Here is a 20,078-nt window from a genome sequence, read left to right as displayed (position 1 = left end):
AAACGAATTTAAAATGACATCATTATTCGGTAAACTTCAAATCCACCAAATTAACATGAAATATAATACATAAACAATAAGCGATGAATTTGAAATTTCTGATCATGTTTATCTAAACAACAACAAAAATATTTGAAATCCATCAGTTTAGTCGCAAACTCAATATTTTTCATCGAGAATACTGATTTGATGTACACGTTAGCATCACATTAGTACATATTAGCGTAAAATCATAAAAAAGACTAAAAAATCGAAAGAAAGAAAAAACAAAGATAACAGATTAAATTTGAAATTTAATAACATATCATATCAAAATTGTTATGAAACCAACACGTGAAACCAAAAATACAATTTGTCTTTAATTACAAAGAGAATCGAAGCTGATTTCTTCAAAATTTACGTTCCTTTCTGATTAAGTTTTTGTCCTAAGATTCCCCGCCAGTACGACATACGACTTTTTGTTTGGGTATGCAGTAGCATTATGAATGTGCAGGACCTATTGTGATAATGGATTTAATTTGAAAATGTAATAAATACACGACATTATTCGCAACCCCCTAACAATTATATGATCTAGAATTTCAGTTTTAGACAAAAATGAAAACGTTAATATATATTTTGAAACTAAATTTTTTTTTATTACAACACACGGAGAGAGGGAGATCGAACCCGAGGAAGAGAGCCAGCTAATCTGGCGGGTGAGACCACATGACTACAAGTCCGTCTCTATTTTGAAACTTGATTTAGTCTCAACAAATTTGGTTCGCTCGGGATATTTTCAAACAGCAAACACCAATCCAAAGGAAACAAAATTACTCACTCAACTCTATACCTTGTATACGACTACATAAGCTAAAAACAGATTATATGTATCCAAGAAAAAAGGACTGTGGTCACACAAAAAAAAGAAAATTATATGAAGAAATCATCATCAAAAATGGTAAATGGTACCCAAAAATAATGCCCCTTACCCATCTCCTGGATGATTTTCTTGTCCCGAATCCGTAGGTAGAATGGCTCCTTCACCGGCAACATTATCTTCCTTCTTAAGCATAGATGCTTCAAGGGTTGGTAAGGCATCCGGCTTCCCCAAGAACATATCGAAAGGAAGAGTAGCAACGCTCATCAACGTTGTCAAGCTCATCCCATCCTCTTCACGGTACGGATCACAGTTCAAATCCAATCTTCCCATTTTCGCCTCTTCCAAATGCATTTGATTTCCATCTTCGTTTGCCTTCTGATGATTCATATCTAAAAGAGCATTTCCAGCGATATCTTCTTCTTCTTCCTTCTCGAAACAAATTTTGGCAAGAGCAGGCTTATCTTTCACCTGGGCGAGCTCAGCTTCACGTTCTGATTGTCTCTTCTTCTTCCGCATCATTAGAGTCTTGAATCGGCGTTTTACGGTTGAACAGACGTTGCATTTGCATGTAGGCTCGTGTTTTCCTTTCCCACTCGGAGGTTGGATGCAAACAATGCAAGAGCATCCTGGCCGGTGTCGAGGATGTCTTGTGGTGGCCCCAGCAGAAGACTCTCCGGTGTCGCCAATGTTGTCTCCTAGAACTGCAATGGTAGCCAACGCATCTAAGCCAGACGGCTCCCCTTCTTTGGACACATTATCTGAAATTCTTCTCTTCTTAAACTCTGGAAATCATACACGAAACAACTCAGAATCGTACACAAGAACAATTATTTTGTGAAAGAAACACATAGAAAGTGGTTTACAATAGACGTAAATAGGTGGTACATACAGATTAACAAAATAGAGAAGTTCTCCAATTATTTAATTGCACATTCTAAACGTCCACAAAAGGAGGCGGAATTTTTACATTGAACAATGCTTATAATTCATACCATTGTTATAGGTAAAGAGAGCTTCCAGATCCTGCATACTTATATCGTCTAGAGCTGAACATGAACACCTGAAGCAAATAAACAGCACATCCTCAAAATTACTGCTATGAAAGATTTAGAAATAAACAGAAAAAAATTATTAATAAATTAAACAAGCTATTGAGAGAAGCCTCAAGGGTATGGACATCGGATAAGAATCGTACAAATCTTAAGAGTTTGTCACGTTAAGTTCGGAATGAATAATTTAATTATGTTCTAGTATCGTTGACAAGAAGCTGAAAGATACTCAAATTTGAAGATTTTGCTCTTGGTGTCCCTTTAGGCTGATGTTTGAATTTTTAGGCATACCCTCAAATTTAAAATAATTAGAAAAAATCTATGCGTTGACCTTGAACATTTCTAGTTTATATTTATTCAAACATGGTTCCAAAAATTTATTGATGCGCTCAGAAGGTTCAAGAATTCGCACACTGAAGTTTATGAATTTCATATTTTCGTCTATATAGAACCTCTCGAAGTACTCACCTATTCGAGTCCCAAGTATTATCTGAACACGTCCACTTGGCAGAAAGAAGAGCATGAACAGGTAATCTTCGCCATTTTGAGCAAATGTCGCATTGTGCAAGTTGTTCCTGCTCTCTGATAAAATTATCCAACATTATAATTAATAAACACCCAAAAACAAAAAATCTCCTGCAGACACTTGTTTAAATTTGAGTCGCAGTCTCACAAGATAAAAATAATACTTAAATTCTTACCCTGAAAGTCGAGAAGTGAAAATTGTCCTCTTACCGAAAATTGGTGGCTCCTAAGCAACAGAAGAATAATTAATACTAACTACTACCTAAGTAAAAATAAGAATCTGAACAGCCGAATATTATTGCCCGCACCAATGCACCAAAAGTTGCAGAAGATGGTAAAAGTATAACTCAAAAATTTAAAAGTCAAACAGTTAAAACATCATGCTTCAATTTTTGTGCCATGTCAATAGATATACAAAATACAACAGAATAGAAAGTGAAATCCGAAAAACCATAACCATAGCGACACACAAGGTTTCATAATCTTACACCTTATAACATGGGAACCATTTTATTAAATTAACATATACGATGACTGAATGAAAATTTTCTTACGTCAAATTCTTCGAATTCAAGGTCCTCAACCAAGACAATGGTTGGTTTGGCAGATGGTGAGGGACGAAGCAACTCTTGTGCTTCTTCCCATGTAATTCTCAGCTCCGCAGCTTCATCGTTGGGTATAAGAAGCCGTTTATTTTTAATGTTTCTCAACTTCTTCTCAGACACATGATTACTTTGCTGCATGGAATCATCAGATGTTCGGCCTTCAGTCTTCCGAATATAGGGAAACAAGATTATGTCATTATCATAGGCGTAAAAACAATAAAAGAATGAATCAAGTAAAAAAAAGAAAGTAAGTTATTACGGTAAGCAAAGTGTCGGTGACACCAGAATACGACATTTCCCCGGAAGAATTACCATTTGGAAGGATGGTTGCATGAAAATCCTATTTGTTTCCAAATAAAATTACACGTCAGCAATTCAAATAATCAACAGGTTCATGCATAACATGCTTACCTGCACATCACTGTTATTTGTCGCCTTCCGACAGCCTATCACGAGCTGACCCCCAGGATCTATCCGACTAAATGTCACTGCTCATAACACAAATAATGCTCGGTAATATAAATTTTTTTCCATCAAACAGTTTGACAAATAAGCATTAATGATAAATACTTTAGTGATATAAAAAAAATTATAATCATCGGAGGATATACCTACGTCACCGGCTTGTACTTGCATATTTTGGATGCAAGGGGTAACACCCTCCAATACATACATTCGGCTGTTATTATTAGGCCAAAATCTAAATTGAAATGTCCAATGTTTTCCTTTTATGTCCTGAATCCTTATAGGTATACCTTCTGATTGATTAATAGGCGGAAAATATGCCTGCATCAAATATATTTGTGGTGATGATTTCCGAAGTTTTGTCACTAGATGCTGAAAAAAATAGTGACACTAAGTAAAAACACGAGACTAACTTCAGCACAGGCTTTAGGAAGGACCAAGCGACCAATTCGGCCAGCGTCACTTGCACTCAGGATCTTCTCAAACAATGGTACAATCGAGGATTTCAAGCTGAAAATATACAGTCAAGGCAAACTCTGCATAAATTTTTTTCTTGCAAATAAAAATACGTGTCAGGAATAAAAAAAGGAACAAATATATTATAGAGGATACTCTCCGGATAATTGCTGCAATTCTTGATCCGTGATCTTAGGCCAGTAGCGAGGAAGCAGCTGAGTCCGACCCCGCCCATCAGCTGGAGGCCTAGCAAAACGTTTTTGCGCAATATTGCCTTTGTTTGTCTCTGAACAGGATGCAGGACTATTCTTGACTGGCTTTGAGAATGCTTGCTTTGTACTTTTACCATGTTGGAAAGAACTTCTGCTCTGTTCGACCCCTTCAGTAATCTCTCCAACAAAAGGCAGATGCGAACTTGAGCTACCTAAAGGAGTTGCCAAAGAGAAGTTTTGAGACTGCTGAGTCAGAGACTCGTGTGTATCTTTAACTTCTTGTTTTGGTCGACCAATATCTGTTTTGAGAAAAGCAGGTGAGGAACACTGCTGTCTGAGATTTGATACGCAGTTTTGGGTGTCCACGGTTTTCAACATGGATTCTTCTCGTCTAACTTGCTCGAGCTTCGAAATCACGTCAGTTGCTTCCACAGCCTTCGTCAACTGAAGAAGTCTCTCAGTACTAAATTTGTCGTCGTTTCTTTTATGCTCAGTAACTAGAGGATACACATCTTTTACACCATTTGTCATAAACGGGCCACAGGGAAGATCACTGGGAGTCTGCTTGAACGATTCAAGTATAAGTACCCAGGAATCATCCTGTCATCTCATAAGATAAGAGATATTCAAAAGTAATCGGATCATGCATCACAAATAAACAGAGCTCAACTTCAGAGGCTTTCAAAGGAACAACAATTTCATGAACTGCAATCAAGACAAGAATCTCTACAAATGCGAATACAGATAATGTTAATGTAATTGATACAAGAGTAACTATTTCTTTATAAAATGGTCAATTCACAATAGATGCAATCCATGATTCAAGAATTCGAAGACACCGGATGAGATGGAACAGAACTTGCAATTTCTTAAATTATTCAAAAAATTTGCGTATGCATATCATCCCCCCTAGATTTACCTCTCGAAATAAGCACATTATAGTTCTTGCATTTTTTGCTATGGTAAAGGAACAAAAACCTGAACTGGTTGCACAGGTTGAATTTCCAAATGCTTTGCACAGCTTAGGCAACTGATACCTCCAAAATCCATGTATTCATACAGATATCTTGAAGCAGTGCACCCACAGTGGATGATCTGTCATGCCGAATGACAAAGGATAGACAAACACAAAAAAAGCTAAATTCACACATAAGAACAACTTCAAAAAGACGGCATGGTTGTCAATACATTATTACCTTCCTACATAATTTGCATTCCCTCCAACCAGATTCCTTAAAGTGAAATGTCTCACAGTAGACTGAATTCTCATACGCTAATCTGAATCCACATTAGCCCATATCACAACACGAATTGAGCAGACCACACAAATTAACTAACTGATTAAGTGAAAAGAAACTTCTTTGATTCCTAAAAAAATTTAGTTCAATAAAAAATAGATACAAGATATAGACATCATACACAAGAACTCGAAGCACAGCCAGTGAAGTAAGCATACGGATGAAAACGTGATCTTTCAAAGAGAAACGGATTCCATATATCTATCTATATGAATAGCTCCTGAGCCAATTTAATAAATACAGATGAAAAAATGTTTCTTTGTTTAAAATAAAATAAAACGAACAAGTACAAAATGGGGAAAAAACCCACGAGGAAAAACTGAGGAAAAGACAAGGGAACCAAAAATGGCGCAGAAAAAAGAAAAAAAATTCTAAAAATAGGACACACACAATGACAGCAAAAACATTCATACTAGCGGAAGAAGAAAAACTCGCTGGTGGAACGATATTTTAGGAATCAATATTTCACATCCCCATATTACCCCCACGAGCTGAAACCAGACGCGGGTGGAGGTGATAAATTGTATGCCGAATTGTGAAGGGTTAAATTTGGCATTCAGAAATTACCCGCAGTGGTGACAAAGCGTGTCGAATCCTCCTGATTTCAAGCTCCAACCTTTCTTCCACTCAGACAACGTCGTCGTACGGCACGCGTCATTCATGCAATTCTCTGACCCCATTTCTCGCAAATTTCAACTTCCCAAGTCAAAATCCCTATTAAACCCAAACATTATACATCGAGATCAAAACCCTTCAAATCTGAAATCTTGCTGACCCAGACGGACAAAACACATAATTCTTCGGGAAAATCACCATATCAAAAGAAAAACAAGAGAAAACTTCTCGTGTACCTTAATTTTTCAGAAAAAAACACTTTCCACTTACCTTATCCAAATCAATCAAATGCACGACCGCATGTAACCATCTCCAGGACGAATCAATCCAAACCCACGTCGCCAATTTTTTTTATATCACAAACTAGAAATCTTGGATTGCATCTGAGATTCAAAATCGAAAGTCAAAACTGCGGCGGCCGCCGATGACCCCGTCGGTGGTGCTACTGATTCTTGCAGTCCCAAAATCAAATTAATTAAACTTAAATATAAATTAAAATTAAATTAAATTAGATAAACAAACTGAGTATATATAGAGGTGTGTAGATACAAGGATGTGTATGTAGCGTAGGCGTCGCGACTCTGTGTAGAAAGAGAATTAAGAGAGAAGAGAGAGGGGGGCGTGCATGCAAAAAGGGAACAGATGAACCAAAAATGCATGCACGAAGACAGATGCACTAAATTAATGTTGTTTAATTTGAAATTCAATTTTTTATTCAACAAATACTTCAATAATATCATATATATTAAAAAAATATTAAATTAGTTAAATTTAAAAATATTAAACAAAATTTAAATTTAAAAAAATTATACAAAATTGAAATTTGACGATAATCTAAATAAAAAACTACAATACGGATAAACTAGGAATGAAAATTTCCTCAGAATCTTATAGAGAATCCGATATCAATATAAGAGGATATAAATTAAATTTTTTATCCGATTAAATAATGAGTAATCGAGTGATTTTCGGATATGAGATGGAGGCGGATATAGTAACATCCTACCCACACCCAACTCAATATATACATACATATGTATGTATGTATGTATGTATGCTTTTATTTAAATTAAAAATATTAATTCTAACTTGCTTTTGTTGAATGGTGTTAATTGGATGGGGATGAAGACATGCATGAAATCTCATTCGAGCTCAACTCATTGTCATCCCTAATTTTGGAAAGAGTAGGTCTTGTCTGAGACGGTCTCACGAATTTTTATCTGTGAGATGGATCAACCATACCGATATTCACAATAAAAAGTAATACTCTTAACATAAAAAATAATAATTTTTCATGGATGACTTAAATAAGATATCTGTCTCACAAAGTACGACCCGTGAGATCATCTCACAAAATATTTAAACAATGATGATAATTGTAAATACTAGGCAACTAAAACAATTGTCATGCTACCAAATTTGAAGTTCATGCCCAATACAAATTAATATGATTTAGGCGGGCGTTGGTTGATTTTTTTACAATGTTTATCTTATGATATAAATTAATACTATGTTTACTACGTTAAATAAAAATGAATTTAAGTATAATGTGGGGGTCATATTTTGTTCAATGGAGTCTCACATGTTAGGATGTATGGTTGTCAAAACATTTTTTTCTATGACGTGAGAATTCGCAACTACTATCGCGTGATGTTTACCGAGTAAATATTTGGGCTAACATAACATCATATCAACTATGCTAGCCAGACAAGCTGCACATGGCTTGCTCGAAAAGGTGTTGGTACGACGACTTGAATTTCTGACAATTGGTCAAACATTCACACACTCTCATAACGTAGTCGGAACATTGTATTCCATGCTAAAGTAAAAAATGCAACATCTAATTATATACTGATGAATACATAAATTATATCGATTTAAATAGTGATTTGAAATCCATTCCATTGCTCCCCCAGTTAAGCATAAAAAAATGAAAATATTCCCAATAGAAAATAAAGGACACGCTTGAACGAGGAAATTATTATCATTGAAATTTTCGTATTTTTCTCAATAAAATTCCCAATGTCGATTCAAAACTAGTTCAAATTCCATAAGTCAGGTTTAATTTAAGAAATATTAAAAAATACCAACACAAGTTTAATTTCGAACCTTTTTCCTTATTTCTTATATTTACTGATTTTATTCTATACTGAGATACAATTGCACATATCACATATCCGTCCTTCTTGAACACGAGAAATTAAAATTAATAGACTTCACGTATATTGATAAATGTTCAATCTTAAATACACAAACCGTGTTTTTTTTTTATCAATTGAATTGACAAATGTGTGTGTATATGGAATTGGAATATCTTGGGCGTATAGGATTGATCCAAGGCCCAACAAGAAGAATGTCACGTATATAATCAGAATTTGGAAGAGCATTTAATAATTGATATTTTATTTAATTATTATGCATAAAGATTATTTACAACTTGGCATGAATCACGAGTTGATGTCCGTAATCTGGCATGGGGTGGTCAAAAAACTGCCATCATATATTCAATTTGTTTTCGACATCAGCTTAGGCAACAATATGTGTATTGCATGAATTTGCATGAATGTATTTTTATAACACAAACGAGGCTTATTGTAATACCATTAAACCTATGAATCTTATATATCATCTTACATTTTTTAACTGTCATGTAATGAATACGACTTGTATAAAAAATATTGGACATGCTCAACTAAATTTGTGAAGGAAAATCCAATAATCACATTTTTTTAGAGGATGATGTTAAGATCGAGACTTTGACATAATTCAATCTAAAAGTTAGCTCAATGGGAGAGGATTGTCCAACATCTGAGACCCATCTTGAAAAATCTGGATTGCCGAGAACTCCGTTGTCCTTGCTTGGCTCTTCGATTCGATGGAGCCCGATATCAGTTGAAGGCATCTTTGGTTCCAATCAGCGAAGGAGGTGTGGACACAACAACAAAAAATGTATTTTTACATTGGAAATTCCTCTCAGATATTTGAACTGCGATCCAAACTGAAGGCTCTTACTCAGGGGGAGAAATCGGTGACAGATTACTTCTCGGATCTTCAGGATATTTGAACGAGCTAGAAGGGGCAAGGGGCACGTGTGTGCACGTGTGTTACACGTGAGATGTAATCATCAGTGTTTTGTTTAAATGGAGTATATATAATCTTGTGTCTTTTTCCAGTTTGTTTAATATTAGCTTTTTCGTTAATAAAATTTCATATAATATCTTACCAAGTTTAGATGATAAGCAAATTTGTTTTTTTGTTTTTTCCTGAAGCCACATAAGTCGAAAGAGGTTCTTACAAAAAGTTTGATGGATATCTTTAATTTAATGAACATATATATTTATTTGATGCACCAAAAGTTATTATCCTAAATTTTCTTGCTTGATCTTAAATTTTTCTAGCAAATTCTTTGATTTTGACGGAGCTTGCGATCTTATCTTTTTTGTATAATCACCCAATTTTTCGTTGTCGTCGATCTCTATTTGCTTCTTATTTCCTTTGGTGTCTTTGACGAGTTTTATTGATGATCCAGTTGTGCTCTTCTCTTCTTCTATGATGATAGATTGTGTTTATGCCTTACTTTCTTCGTCAATTTTCGTTTTCTGATCTTCCTTTCTCTGTTCAAATTGTTACTGATTTTTTCAACACCTTCGGCTTCTACAGAACATATGGTGCAACGTTTGTCTACGAAGTAATATAATTTAAACAAGACTTTGTAATTTTCATTTAGCATTGCATCAATAGGATTTTTAATTGTGGTATCAGGGGCAAGCCGGAGACAATAAGAAAAAAAAAAACAAAATCTTTAGATTTTATTGTGATGATAAGAATACATCATATTTAGTGTTTATTTGATTATGAAACTTCATATAGTCTTCAACGGATGTCCAATTATTGCCTTCACAACTTCTTCAAAGATTGTAATGTTAGCAATATTTGTATCATCATCCAACAAAAATGATAATCTATACCTGCAAAATTGAATTTGTTTGACCCACCTAACATCTTGACACGCCTTGATCTCGTCGATGTATGTTCCAGAATCGTGGGATGAAATATTAACATATATCTTGTAAAAGTATTTGACAGCTGTGAGGCCGGAACAAATCTCAAATTTTATACACGTACAACAAAAATGGAACAACCCACTTTGAATTCAATATGCGATGACGGACTTCAACAATTCTCCCATAATTTCTTCTTCTGTATATCACAGATACCCATCTTTCCCTTGCATTGCTTGCTCTAAAAAAATACGAGGATAATGGGTTTTGCATTTTCATTTATCATACAAGAACATTTTTTGAGGCATCAGGCGAACTAATCTTGGAATCAGTAGATAAGATAAAAAGCATATGGCAATGCGACAAACCTCATTTCTGGAACTCAATAACATAAACATAAGCAGCAAAGCGGCCAAATATACTTTTTTTGAGGACTTGGTCTTTTAGATTAATCTAAAAGTATTGGGAAACAAATTGATATGCTGAACTATTGTATAAGAATGAAATTTACAGAGATAATTTTTCACATTATGACATAAGTAAATCAATATACACGTTAATATGCAGTTGTAATTTGGTTAAGGCAAAAACTTGTGTGAGACGGTCTTACGGATCGTATCTGTGAGACGGATCTCTTATTTGGGTCACCCATATAAAAGTATTACTTTTTATGCTAAGAGTATTACTTTTTATTGTAAATATGGGTAGGGTTGACCCGTCTCACGGATTAAGATCCGTGAGACGGTCTCACATAAGACTCACTCTTTGGTTAAATAGTTATTCATTTTTTAAAAGCATAATTGAAAATCTGATTTGCACTGATTATCAACTACACCATATAATGACGAAATTTTAAATATTTTCTACCTTATATTGAATTTCCCATAAAACTCACTTCAGATTTCACCGCCGACATCTTGAGGAAAAGAAGGAAATTCAAAAGTAGATGCCAAGTTATTGTCAACAGCAGCATGACTATGATCAATTCCAGATTTCAATATATGTTGTTGCCAACCAACATCATCATAGGGGAAATTCTATTGACGTATTGCTAAATGAAAACTACAAAGTCTTGTTAAATTATATCACTCCGTAGACAAACATTGCACCCATATAGCAGCGACCTGATCGGCGAATGGGCTATTATAAAGAGGTAAATTCAATAACGACTTCCTCGCCAACAAGTGGTAGGAATAAATAGTCAACATGATAGAAAGAATGGACATGTTCCTTGAGGATTCATCGCCTTGTTCAAACTGCTGTGAAATAATGACTAATTTGAGACTGTGATGGTATGTGCGCCAATGATATTTTATACAATATAGAAACTTGGATACAAAAAATCCATTGAGCAGAATCAGAAAAACATCTGAACTCAATGGCGAAGCCCAGTCATTGACACCCGGGCTTTAGGGGCCAATTTTTTTTTTAAAAAAAAAATGTACGTGTAAATTTTGTATAATTTTGGATTAATATTATATTAGTTCGAGTAGTTCAATTTAATATATTAAAATATTCTAGATTTTAAAATTCTAACTCAAATATAACCATATTCATGGCTCCCTCACGGAGTGTATCAATTGCCAAACTTGATTAATTAGCATTTGATTTTAAATAACTACAATAAATCGCTATGCCTCATGCTGTTCGGAATTTTACATTGGGATCCATATGGTCATCATCACTATATCTTTCACGTTTTTCTTTGTGTTGATCCATGTGCGACAATTTGAGATAATAAATATGAAAATAAAGATAAACTCAAAACCGAGATTTACGTAGAAAACCACTAAAAAATTATTATGGTAAAAACTACGGGTAAGACGAAAAAAATTTCACTATAATATTTTATGGTGTACAATAACAAAAAAAAACACATATTCACTTAATATAGAAAAACAAAACACCCCATAAATATTATATAACTAACAACTCAAATGTTATTAGACGAAAAAATTAGAAGAATAGATTATTTTAAAATAAGAAGAGGGAGCTCTTCGTCTTTTGTGAAACCACGTTTAGACAATTTCCTTCCAGTTGCAACTCTGATACGACCAGTCTTTTTCTCAGAATTAATCACCTTGCATTTACTGTGTCAATATCTTTCTTTGCCGACACTTCGATTATTGTTGTTATTTTTTCATCCGTGTTCGTTTACGAATCGGTGGCAAAGTGAGCAGCAGTTCCTCCCTGTAAAATTCTGGCTCGTTCACTCTTCCAAATGGATCTTTCCCTCTTCCAGAAAGCCCTTGTAAGTCTCCTTGTCTCAGTAACATTCGCCATTTTTGTGTCCAAGCTACGCAGAAAGCGGTTTAAGTGCCCTCCAGGCCCATTCTCCTTGCCCATATTCGGAAGCTGGCTCCAAATTGGCAACAAGCTAGAGCCACCACGACTTGATCCGCTATGCCAAGAAATTCGGGGAAGTTTTCTTGATCAGGATGGGCCAAAGAAAGATCGCCGTGATCTCCTCGAAAGAGCTGGCCAAAGAAGTCTTGCTCACTAAAGGAGTCGAGTTCGGCTCCCGGTCCAGAAACATCGTCTTCGACATCTTCACTGGTAAAGGGCAAGATATGATCTTCACGGAATACGGGGAGCACTGGAGAAAGATGAGGAGAATCGTGACGGTACCCTTTTTCACAAACAAGGTGGTGCAGCAGAACCGCCGCGAGTGGGAGGCGGAGGCGGCCGCGGTGGTGGAGGATGTGAGGAAGAACCCGGCGGCGGCGAGGGAAGGGATTCTTCTGAGGGATAGGATAGAGTTAATGGTGTACAATAATGTGTACAAGATCATGTTCGGGAGAGGGTTTGCGAGTAATGGACGATCCTTTGTATCTCAAGGTTAAGACCGTGAACGCGGAGAGGAATAGATTGGGGCAGAGTCTCGAGTACAATTTTGGTGATTTTTTTCCCATTTTGAGGCCTTTCTTGAGAGGTTACTTGAAGATTTGCCAAGAGGTTACCAAGAGGAGGTTGAAGTTGTACAAGGATTATTTTGTTGACTGGAAGTAAGTTTCACTCTTTGACCTAAATTATTAATTATAAATCTTGGAAAATATTGTCTCACTTAAAGAGTAAGTAATTCTTTTAGACACCTTTTTTTTATTTTTCTTTTTTGAAATTTTCAACAGAGAAAATGTAAGCACGAGAACAACAGAGAACAAAGGTTTCAAACGTGGAATCGATCACATTCTTCAAGCCAAAGACATGGGAGAGATAAATGACGACAATGTTCTCTACATTGTCGAGAACATGAATGTTGCTGGTACGTCTAATAGGTGCTAAAACATGTACATCTTTGAAACTGATCCATTTAATTCAACTCTAAAACTAAATTCAATCAGATTTCGGACCAACTCATTGTTGGAAACTGCCTCTCGAACTTGTTTTCTTTAGCTAAAAATGTGACAGAAACCTGAGTTATCTTTTTTTCCGATGGAGCAGCAATCGAGACAACCATATGGGCGATAGAGTGGGCCGTTGGAGAACTGATCAACAACCCTCGGATTCAAAGCAAACTCTGGGCTGAGATCGACACCGTGCTCGGGCCGGACGTGCAGGTTACCGAGCCCGATACCTTCAAGCTCCCCTATCTCCAGGCAGTAATAAAGGAGACTCTTCGCCGAAGAATGATCGTCCCTTGTTTGGTTCCACACCTGAACCTGGAGGATGCTGATCTCAAGGGATTTACGATCCCCGGAGGAAGCCGAATCTTCGTCAACGCCTGGTGGCTGGCGAACGACCCTGCTCACTGGAAGAAGCCGGAAGAATTCAGACCCGAGAGATTCTTGGAGGAAGAGTGTAAGGTGGAAGCCAATGGTAATGATATAAAATATATCCCGTTTGGGGTTGGCAGGAGGAGCTGCCCCGGAATCTTCATGGCGATGGCTTCTGTGGGAATCACCTTGGGAAGTTTGGTTCAAAATTTCGAGCTTTTGCCCCCGCCTGGACAATCCAAGGTCGATATGACAGAAAATAATGGACAATTTTCTACCCGCATTTTGAACCGCCATACCATTGTGATGAAGCCACGATCTATCTGACGAAAACTACTCTTAATTTGTGTATTGACCGAATATTTATCTTCTCTTGGGCAATTACGTATGTGCTCTTGTAAGAATTCAACTTCATCGTTTTGAAAAAAATTCCCGAATTTGTAGAGACTTCGTAACAAAGGTGAAGACCACAAAGTCAAATCTCCATGTATTTTTATGGACAATACACTATGATCGTCTAACTTTTTGAATTAATTTATTAAGCTGACAAACATCTTATTTTAAAAACTTGTAATTTTTCAAATATATAAATATATATATATATATATATAAATATATATATATATATTTATATATATATATATATAATATATATATATATAATATATATATATATATATATTATTTATGGAATATTTCACCCTACATGTGGGGCAGTGTCCCTATGTGTAGATCTAGGGTCCAGATTTAGTCACAAGTACATGAGGTCTACTAATTTTTAAAAATCACAAATGTGGCTAAATCTGGACCATCTAAATCCTGTAGAGGACAGTGTCCTCACAGATAGGATCGAACGATTATATATATATATATATATATATATATATATATATATATATATATATATATATATATATATATAAACGGAACGAGAAGACCTAGGATATACACTACAAAAAAAAACTTAGAGACGGTTTTTGCAACGGAATAAACTGTTTTTAAGCAAATTAGCGACGAAAATTAATATCGTCGTTAAGTCACCGTCGCAAACATATTGCGACGCTTTCTCAAAACTCAGCGCTAATTAGCGACGGTTCTTTCCAAAAACGTCTCTAATTAGCATCTTGAAAGCGCAAGATCAGTGCCCCGTTAGCTAATTGTTTCTTTTTTATAAAAAGATGATGTTTTATAATTTCTTAAAATAAAATTTATTTTTAAAATTATTTATACAAATTTTTAAATAATCTCCTTAACTCGTCTAAATTAATGATTTTCAAATTTATAAATAATGTAAGAAATGATTAAATATTGTGATAATAAACAAACAACTAAATCGCTTAAGAGAGAAAAATATATATTGCATAGTTGAATATATATGAGTGATTCGGATATATATATATATATATATATATATATATATATATATATATATATATATATATTATATTATATATATTATATTATTTATTTATTGTCACGCCCCTGAGCCCGGACTCGCGGCTGCCTGACTGTACACTGGGCCCCTATAGCAATCACTTCGTATTCGTCCTCGCTTTACAAAAATAATTAACCCAAGTTGCTATAGAAGTCAATTGTAAGCCATTATAAACCATTTTTAAGATGTGGGACAACGGTATCAATATCACCCCTCTTTCAGAATGCGATGTCCTCGTCGCGGCCTGACCCCTCGATCCACCAGCACCAAGAATCTAGAGGTGGCTCCTACAGGTAGGGATGTAAACAATCCAAACCAAGCCGAACAGTATCAGGCTGGAGCTTGGCTCGTTTAAGATTAATTCAAGCTCGAGCTCGACTCTTGATTCGAGCTGTTATCATCTGGCTTGAGTTTGGCTCATTTAAGATTGATAGAGCTCGAGCTCAAGCTCGAGCTTTATTCGAGCTTTTATCATCAGACTAGAATTTGACTTGTCTTGAAATTACTAAGCTAGTGAAAAGCTCGAGTTCGACTCGTTAAAAGCTCGTTTATCATGTTAATCAAGCCTGGCTCGAGTTTGGTTTATTAATAGCTCGTTTATCCTATGTAACAAGCTTGACTTGAGCTCGGCTCGTTTTCGATCTCGTAAAACATATAATTGAGCTCGAATTTGAGCTTGATTCGAGCTTGTTAAAATTAAATATATTTATGAACTAATGTTATATTAGACATAAAAATTCAACTTTTATTAGTACTAATATTTTAATTTGTCAACTCAACAAATGAGTCAAGCTCGAGTTTACGAGCCACCTAAACGAGCCGAGTTCGAGCTCGCGAGCCTATTAACGAACATGTTTGCGAGCTCACGAGCCGAATACGCTTAGGCTTGAGCTTGGTTTGATTAAGTTGTCGAGCTCAAAATCGATATTGAGCTTGGTTTGATATGATTAACAAACGAACTCAAACAAGCTTTTTTATTGAGCCGAGCTTCGAATAGCTCGCGAACGGTTTGGTTTGTTTACATCCCTACCTACAGGTTCAAGAGGTGGTTCTCATCATGTAGCACTTTACCCCGCAGGTTCAAGATGTGGATCCCATCCACGTAGCACTTTGCCGGAATATTTCATGCTACCCCTGCAGACAGTGCCTGCCTGCAGGGGTGCATCCAAGATCTGGCCAATTTTTATTTTTTTCTAATTTTTTTCCTCCCTGAAATGAAATCCTGGCTCTTGATACTGTGTGGGGCCCAGCATCGAATCATCCCACTTTGCCCCGCATAGCACTTATTTCTCAGTGTTCCATGCCGGTGACCGGCTCTGTCACCATTATCACGCCCCGAGCCCGGGCTCGCACTTGCGTTACTGTACAATAGGCCCCTATAGTAGCTATTTCGTATTCGTTATCGCTTTACGAAAATAATTAACCCAAATTATTATAGAAATCAATTGTAAGCCATCAATGGCCGGCAGAGAGGAAAAGTATTGGGAACATTTAATGAATTTTTTAGCATACGACTAATGCATCATGAAAATTTATTTAAATGAGATGATCTTATCGTATTTATTTCACTCAAATTTTAAATAATTAAATAAAATTAAAAATATCAAAAGTACGAAAATTTAGCTCCATTTGAAATAGAGCACGCACGTGACTTTTTATCTTATTTTTCATCTCTATATTTTAATTCAGATTATTCTGTTTTGTGTATATATGTTAGAGATCAGAAGAGGCAGCCAATATATTGAAGGGTTTTGGGGTTAAAAAGAAAAAAAGGGAAGCAAGAAAGACGAACAAACACGAAGAAGGGGATTTTTCAATGATATTTATCACCCAAAGACACGCAAAATAGAAATATTACAAAACATGATTTTGAAGAATCCAAAATTCAGTCCCATTATGATTCAAACCGATGAAACTTTATTGAGATATTGACTTCAGAACGATGGTGGAATGATTCAAAATACGTAAACTGAATTGGCCACCGCACTCGGTGGTGTCGATCTTCGACTGCCCTGGAGGAGGCAACATCTCGAAATTCTGCACCAGTCCCCCCAAAGTGATACCAAGAATTGGTAATGCGAGAATAATTCCAGGACAGCTCCTCCTGCCAACCCCAAATGGCAGATACCGAAAATCATTGCCAGCAGTGTCCACTTTGGACTCCTCTTCCAGAAATCTTTCAGGCCTGAATTCTTCGGGCTTTTTCCAGTTGTCTGGGTTGTTAGCCAGCCACCAAGCGTTCACCAAGATCTTGCTTTCGGCTGGAATGTCATAGCCACCTAGCTTGGCATCATGGAGGTTCATGTGGGGTACTAAAAGAGGAATGGCCATTCTGAGGCGGAGCGTTTCTTTGATAACCGCTTGAAGGTATGGTAGTTTCTGGAGTTCGGGCTCCGTAACTGGTACTCCCGGACCAAGCACGGTGTCCAACTCATTCCGAAGTTTTTTCTGGATCTCAGGGTGGTTCACTAATTCAGCAATACCCCATTCAATTGACCACAGTGTTGTTTCAATTGCTGTTCATGGGGAAAAATGAGTTAGATTTGGCTTGATCACCAACGATAACTTTTTTGGTGAAGTATGAAACTTTTGTCGGGTCAATCTTTCAGGAGTTCCTAGATTTCGAAATAATCTATTCCTATCAATGCAAGTAAGTAACTTTGGTCTGAATTTTTTATTTCAATATTATCCTCTACATCCTTGTGCTGTTTTAAGTTGAAGTAGGGCCTAATTTTTTGGTGATCTACAATTGAAGACCCGGGGTGAATATATCTAGGAAGACATATAGTGCGTGGGGTTATTTATTAGCTCAACTGATGAGGACATTTTTAACTACAGACAAGAACATACGAGAGCCTTCGAATTGTCTTTCCAGTCATTGTCACTTATTCAAATTAGAAAACAACTGTGATATCAAAGTCAACAACCCTACGGCCCTACCCCATTTCCACAATTATCAATAACACAATCTGGAACCATCAAGAAATCATTTATACTAGAAGAAGATTCAAAAGGAAATTTTTTCAGCGATAGAAATGAAAGGATTATCGGACAAATATAGGGGAAAAAATTTACCTGCAACGTTGATATTCTCGACAATGTAAAGGACGTTGTCTTCATTGATTTCTCCTTTTTCTTGGGCTTCGATGATGTGATCAATGGCACATTTTAGGCCGTCATTGTCTGTAGCCTTCGTGCTCGCAAGCTTCCTATAACATGAAATTCAAGCTATTGAATAAGAAATTGATTTATTTCTTGGTTACGCTAAATTGCTTCAAAGCTTGAACAGATGTATGGGTTGCAAAATTGAATCTTTTGAGGGAAAAAGTATGCCTAAAAATCATAGTTATTTCAAGAGCAAAGCACAGATCAGAATATGCCCTTTGCCAACCAAAAGGTTTTGACAAAATGGAAAAGGGTAAAAAGCAGTGAGTTAATAATGCAATGATTGAAAACAAGGTGGAAATAAGAACTCACCTTCTCTCATCAACAAAATAGTCCTTGAATAATTGTAATCTTTTGTCTTTAACCTCCTGGCAGACCTTGAGATACCCTCTCAAAAATGGCCTCAAAATGGGAATGAAATCCCCGTAATTATAGTCAAAGCTCTGCGCCAATCTACTCCTCTCCCCATTCAGAGCCTTGAGTTTATTGAACAGTGGATCCTCTTCACTTTCAAACCTTCTATCAAACATGATCCGATACATATTGTTGTACATCATCAACTGGAGTCTCCTCCGGAGAACGATCCCATTCGTGGCAGCTTCGGGATTCTTCTTGACGTCCTCCACCACGGAGGCCACCTCCGCCTCCCATCCACGGCGGTTCCTCTGCACCACTTTGTTGGTGAAGAACGGCACCGTCATGATCCTCCGCATCTTCCGCCAGTGCTCGCCGTATACGGTGAAAACCATGTCCTGCCCTTTTCCGGTGAATATGTCGAACACGACGTTACGCGTGCGGGACCCAAACTCCACTCCCTGAGTGTGGAGGACCTCTTTGGAGAGTTCAGGGGAGGAGATGACGACGAGGTTACGCTGTCCCATACGGAGCAGGAATATTTCCCCGAATTTCTTGGCGTAGTCTGCCAGGTTGCGGTGGTTCAGATCATCTCCGACTTGAAGCCAATTTCCGAAGATTGGAACGGGGATGGGGCCCGGGGGGAGCTTGAACTTCTTGCCGCGGAGTTTGGAAATGACGGTGGCGGTTATTATGGCGAAGAAGAGGCCAAGAAGGGTCTTCTCTAGGAGGAGAAGATCCATGAGTAGAAGTAGCTGAGCCGGGGCCTAACGGCGGTTGATGGCGGTGGAGTGATGGTGGGTTAAGTACAATGTTGGCGGAGTTGTCCTGTTCTATGAGAAGGTGACACTGGAAGGTTGAAACTTATAGGACGGAGGCAGGATTTGACGGCGTCAAAGTTAACGGCGTTTGGTGAGAAGTTGATTTTATATGGAATTGACGGCGTCAAAGATACTGGTGGAGAATCAGAATTGAATGGGTAAATTTTAGGAAAGGATTAGTGGGTAGGTAAACGGGTTTGGTACTTCGGTTCACCGTGAGTTCACAGAAAGTCGCATTTAATTATACTTTCTTTTTTTGGCTTCAAGTAATTTTTAATTATTAAATTTCACGATCTGGCTGATACTTTATTATTATTTTTATATTAGCAGGAGTAGTTGATTGAATTCCATTTTTCAAGAATTTAAATTTTTTATTTAATCATTTCGAATACTTATACATAGTTTAATTTCATCTATATATTTTAAAAAAAATTATATGGAACGAAGCATATATCTCGTGTATTTTGAGCAATTAAGATTGTTGGATCTACATTTGTAAGAA

At 36.6% G+C, this 20,078-nt stretch overlaps 2 protein-coding genes and 1 pseudogene across 3 annotated transcripts; 1 reads left to right on the top strand and 2 right to left on the bottom strand.

Moving 5' to 3' along the window:
- Positions 1 to 816: 816 nt before the first annotated feature.
- Positions 817 to 6,728, bottom strand: LOC140836015 (B3 domain-containing transcription repressor VAL1-like). Of its 2 annotated transcripts, none has more exons than XM_073201430.1 (14): positions 6,358 to 6,728; positions 6,040 to 6,186; positions 5,371 to 5,452; positions 5,153 to 5,269; positions 4,119 to 4,774; positions 3,920 to 4,016; positions 3,653 to 3,827; positions 3,453 to 3,529; positions 3,301 to 3,381; positions 2,991 to 3,206; positions 2,613 to 2,662; positions 2,380 to 2,493; positions 1,855 to 1,922; positions 817 to 1,644 (listed from the first exon to the last, which is right to left on the bottom strand). In XM_073201430.1, the coding sequence occupies exons 2-14, from the start codon at positions 6,150 to 6,152 to the stop codon at positions 968 to 970; spliced, it is 2,523 nt and encodes an 840-aa protein (XP_073057531.1). In that variant the 5' UTR covers positions 6,153 to 6,186; positions 6,358 to 6,728; the 3' UTR covers positions 817 to 967. The 2 variants fall into 2 exon arrangements, with proteins under 2 accessions (XP_073057531.1, XP_073057540.1); XM_073201439.1 differs by having other exon boundaries at positions 4,119 to 4,735.
- Positions 6,729 to 12,128: 5,400 nt separating this feature from the next.
- LOC140836006 (trans-cinnamate 4-monooxygenase-like) lies at positions 12,129 to 14,260 on the top strand (annotated as a pseudogene).
- Positions 14,261 to 16,975: 2,715 nt separating this feature from the next.
- LOC140835996 (trans-cinnamate 4-monooxygenase-like) lies at positions 16,976 to 19,603 on the bottom strand. The gene is made up of 3 exons (XM_073201414.1): positions 18,714 to 19,603; positions 18,312 to 18,445; positions 16,976 to 17,752 (listed from the first exon to the last, which is right to left on the bottom strand). The coding sequence occupies exons 1-3, from the start codon at positions 19,496 to 19,498 to the stop codon at positions 17,154 to 17,156; spliced, it is 1,518 nt and encodes a 505-aa protein (XP_073057515.1). The 5' UTR covers positions 19,499 to 19,603; the 3' UTR covers positions 16,976 to 17,153.
- Between the last annotated feature and the right edge of the window lie 475 nt (positions 19,604 to 20,078).

The sequence above is a fragment of the Primulina eburnea genome, chromosome 1 (genome assembly GCF_022965805.1).
Source record: "Primulina eburnea isolate SZY01 chromosome 1, ASM2296580v1, whole genome shotgun sequence".
Classification (NCBI taxonomy): Eukaryota; Viridiplantae; Streptophyta; class Magnoliopsida; order Lamiales; family Gesneriaceae; genus Primulina; species Primulina eburnea.
Note: the sequence above shows the minus strand (reverse complement) of the source record. Positions and strands in the feature narration are given on the sequence as shown.

Excerpts from the sequence above, each read along its gene's own strand:
- LOC140836015 (XM_073201430.1), bottom strand. The coding sequence starts at position 6,152 with ATGGGGTCAGAGAATTGCATGAATGACGCGTGCCGTACGACGACGTTG. Across the intron at positions 3,382-3,452 it reads CAAATAACAGTGATGTGCAG|GATTTTCATGCAACCATCCT; the intron begins GTAAGCATGTTA and ends GGAAACAAATAG. Across the intron at positions 3,207-3,300 it reads TCACCGACACTTTGCTTACC|ACTGAAGGCCGAACATCTGA; the intron begins GTAATAACTTAC and ends TATATTCGGAAG.
- LOC140835996 (XM_073201414.1), bottom strand. The coding sequence starts at position 19,498 with ATGGATCTTCTCCTCCTAGAGAAGACCCTTCTTGGCCTCTTCTTCGCC. Across the intron at positions 18,446-18,713 it reads TATTTTGTTGATGAGAGAAG|GAAGCTTGCGAGCACGAAGG; the intron begins GTGAGTTCTTAT and ends TTCATGTTATAG. Across the intron at positions 17,753-18,311 it reads CGAGAATATCAACGTTGCAG|CAATTGAAACAACACTGTGG; the intron begins GTAAATTTTTTC and ends CCCCATGAACAG.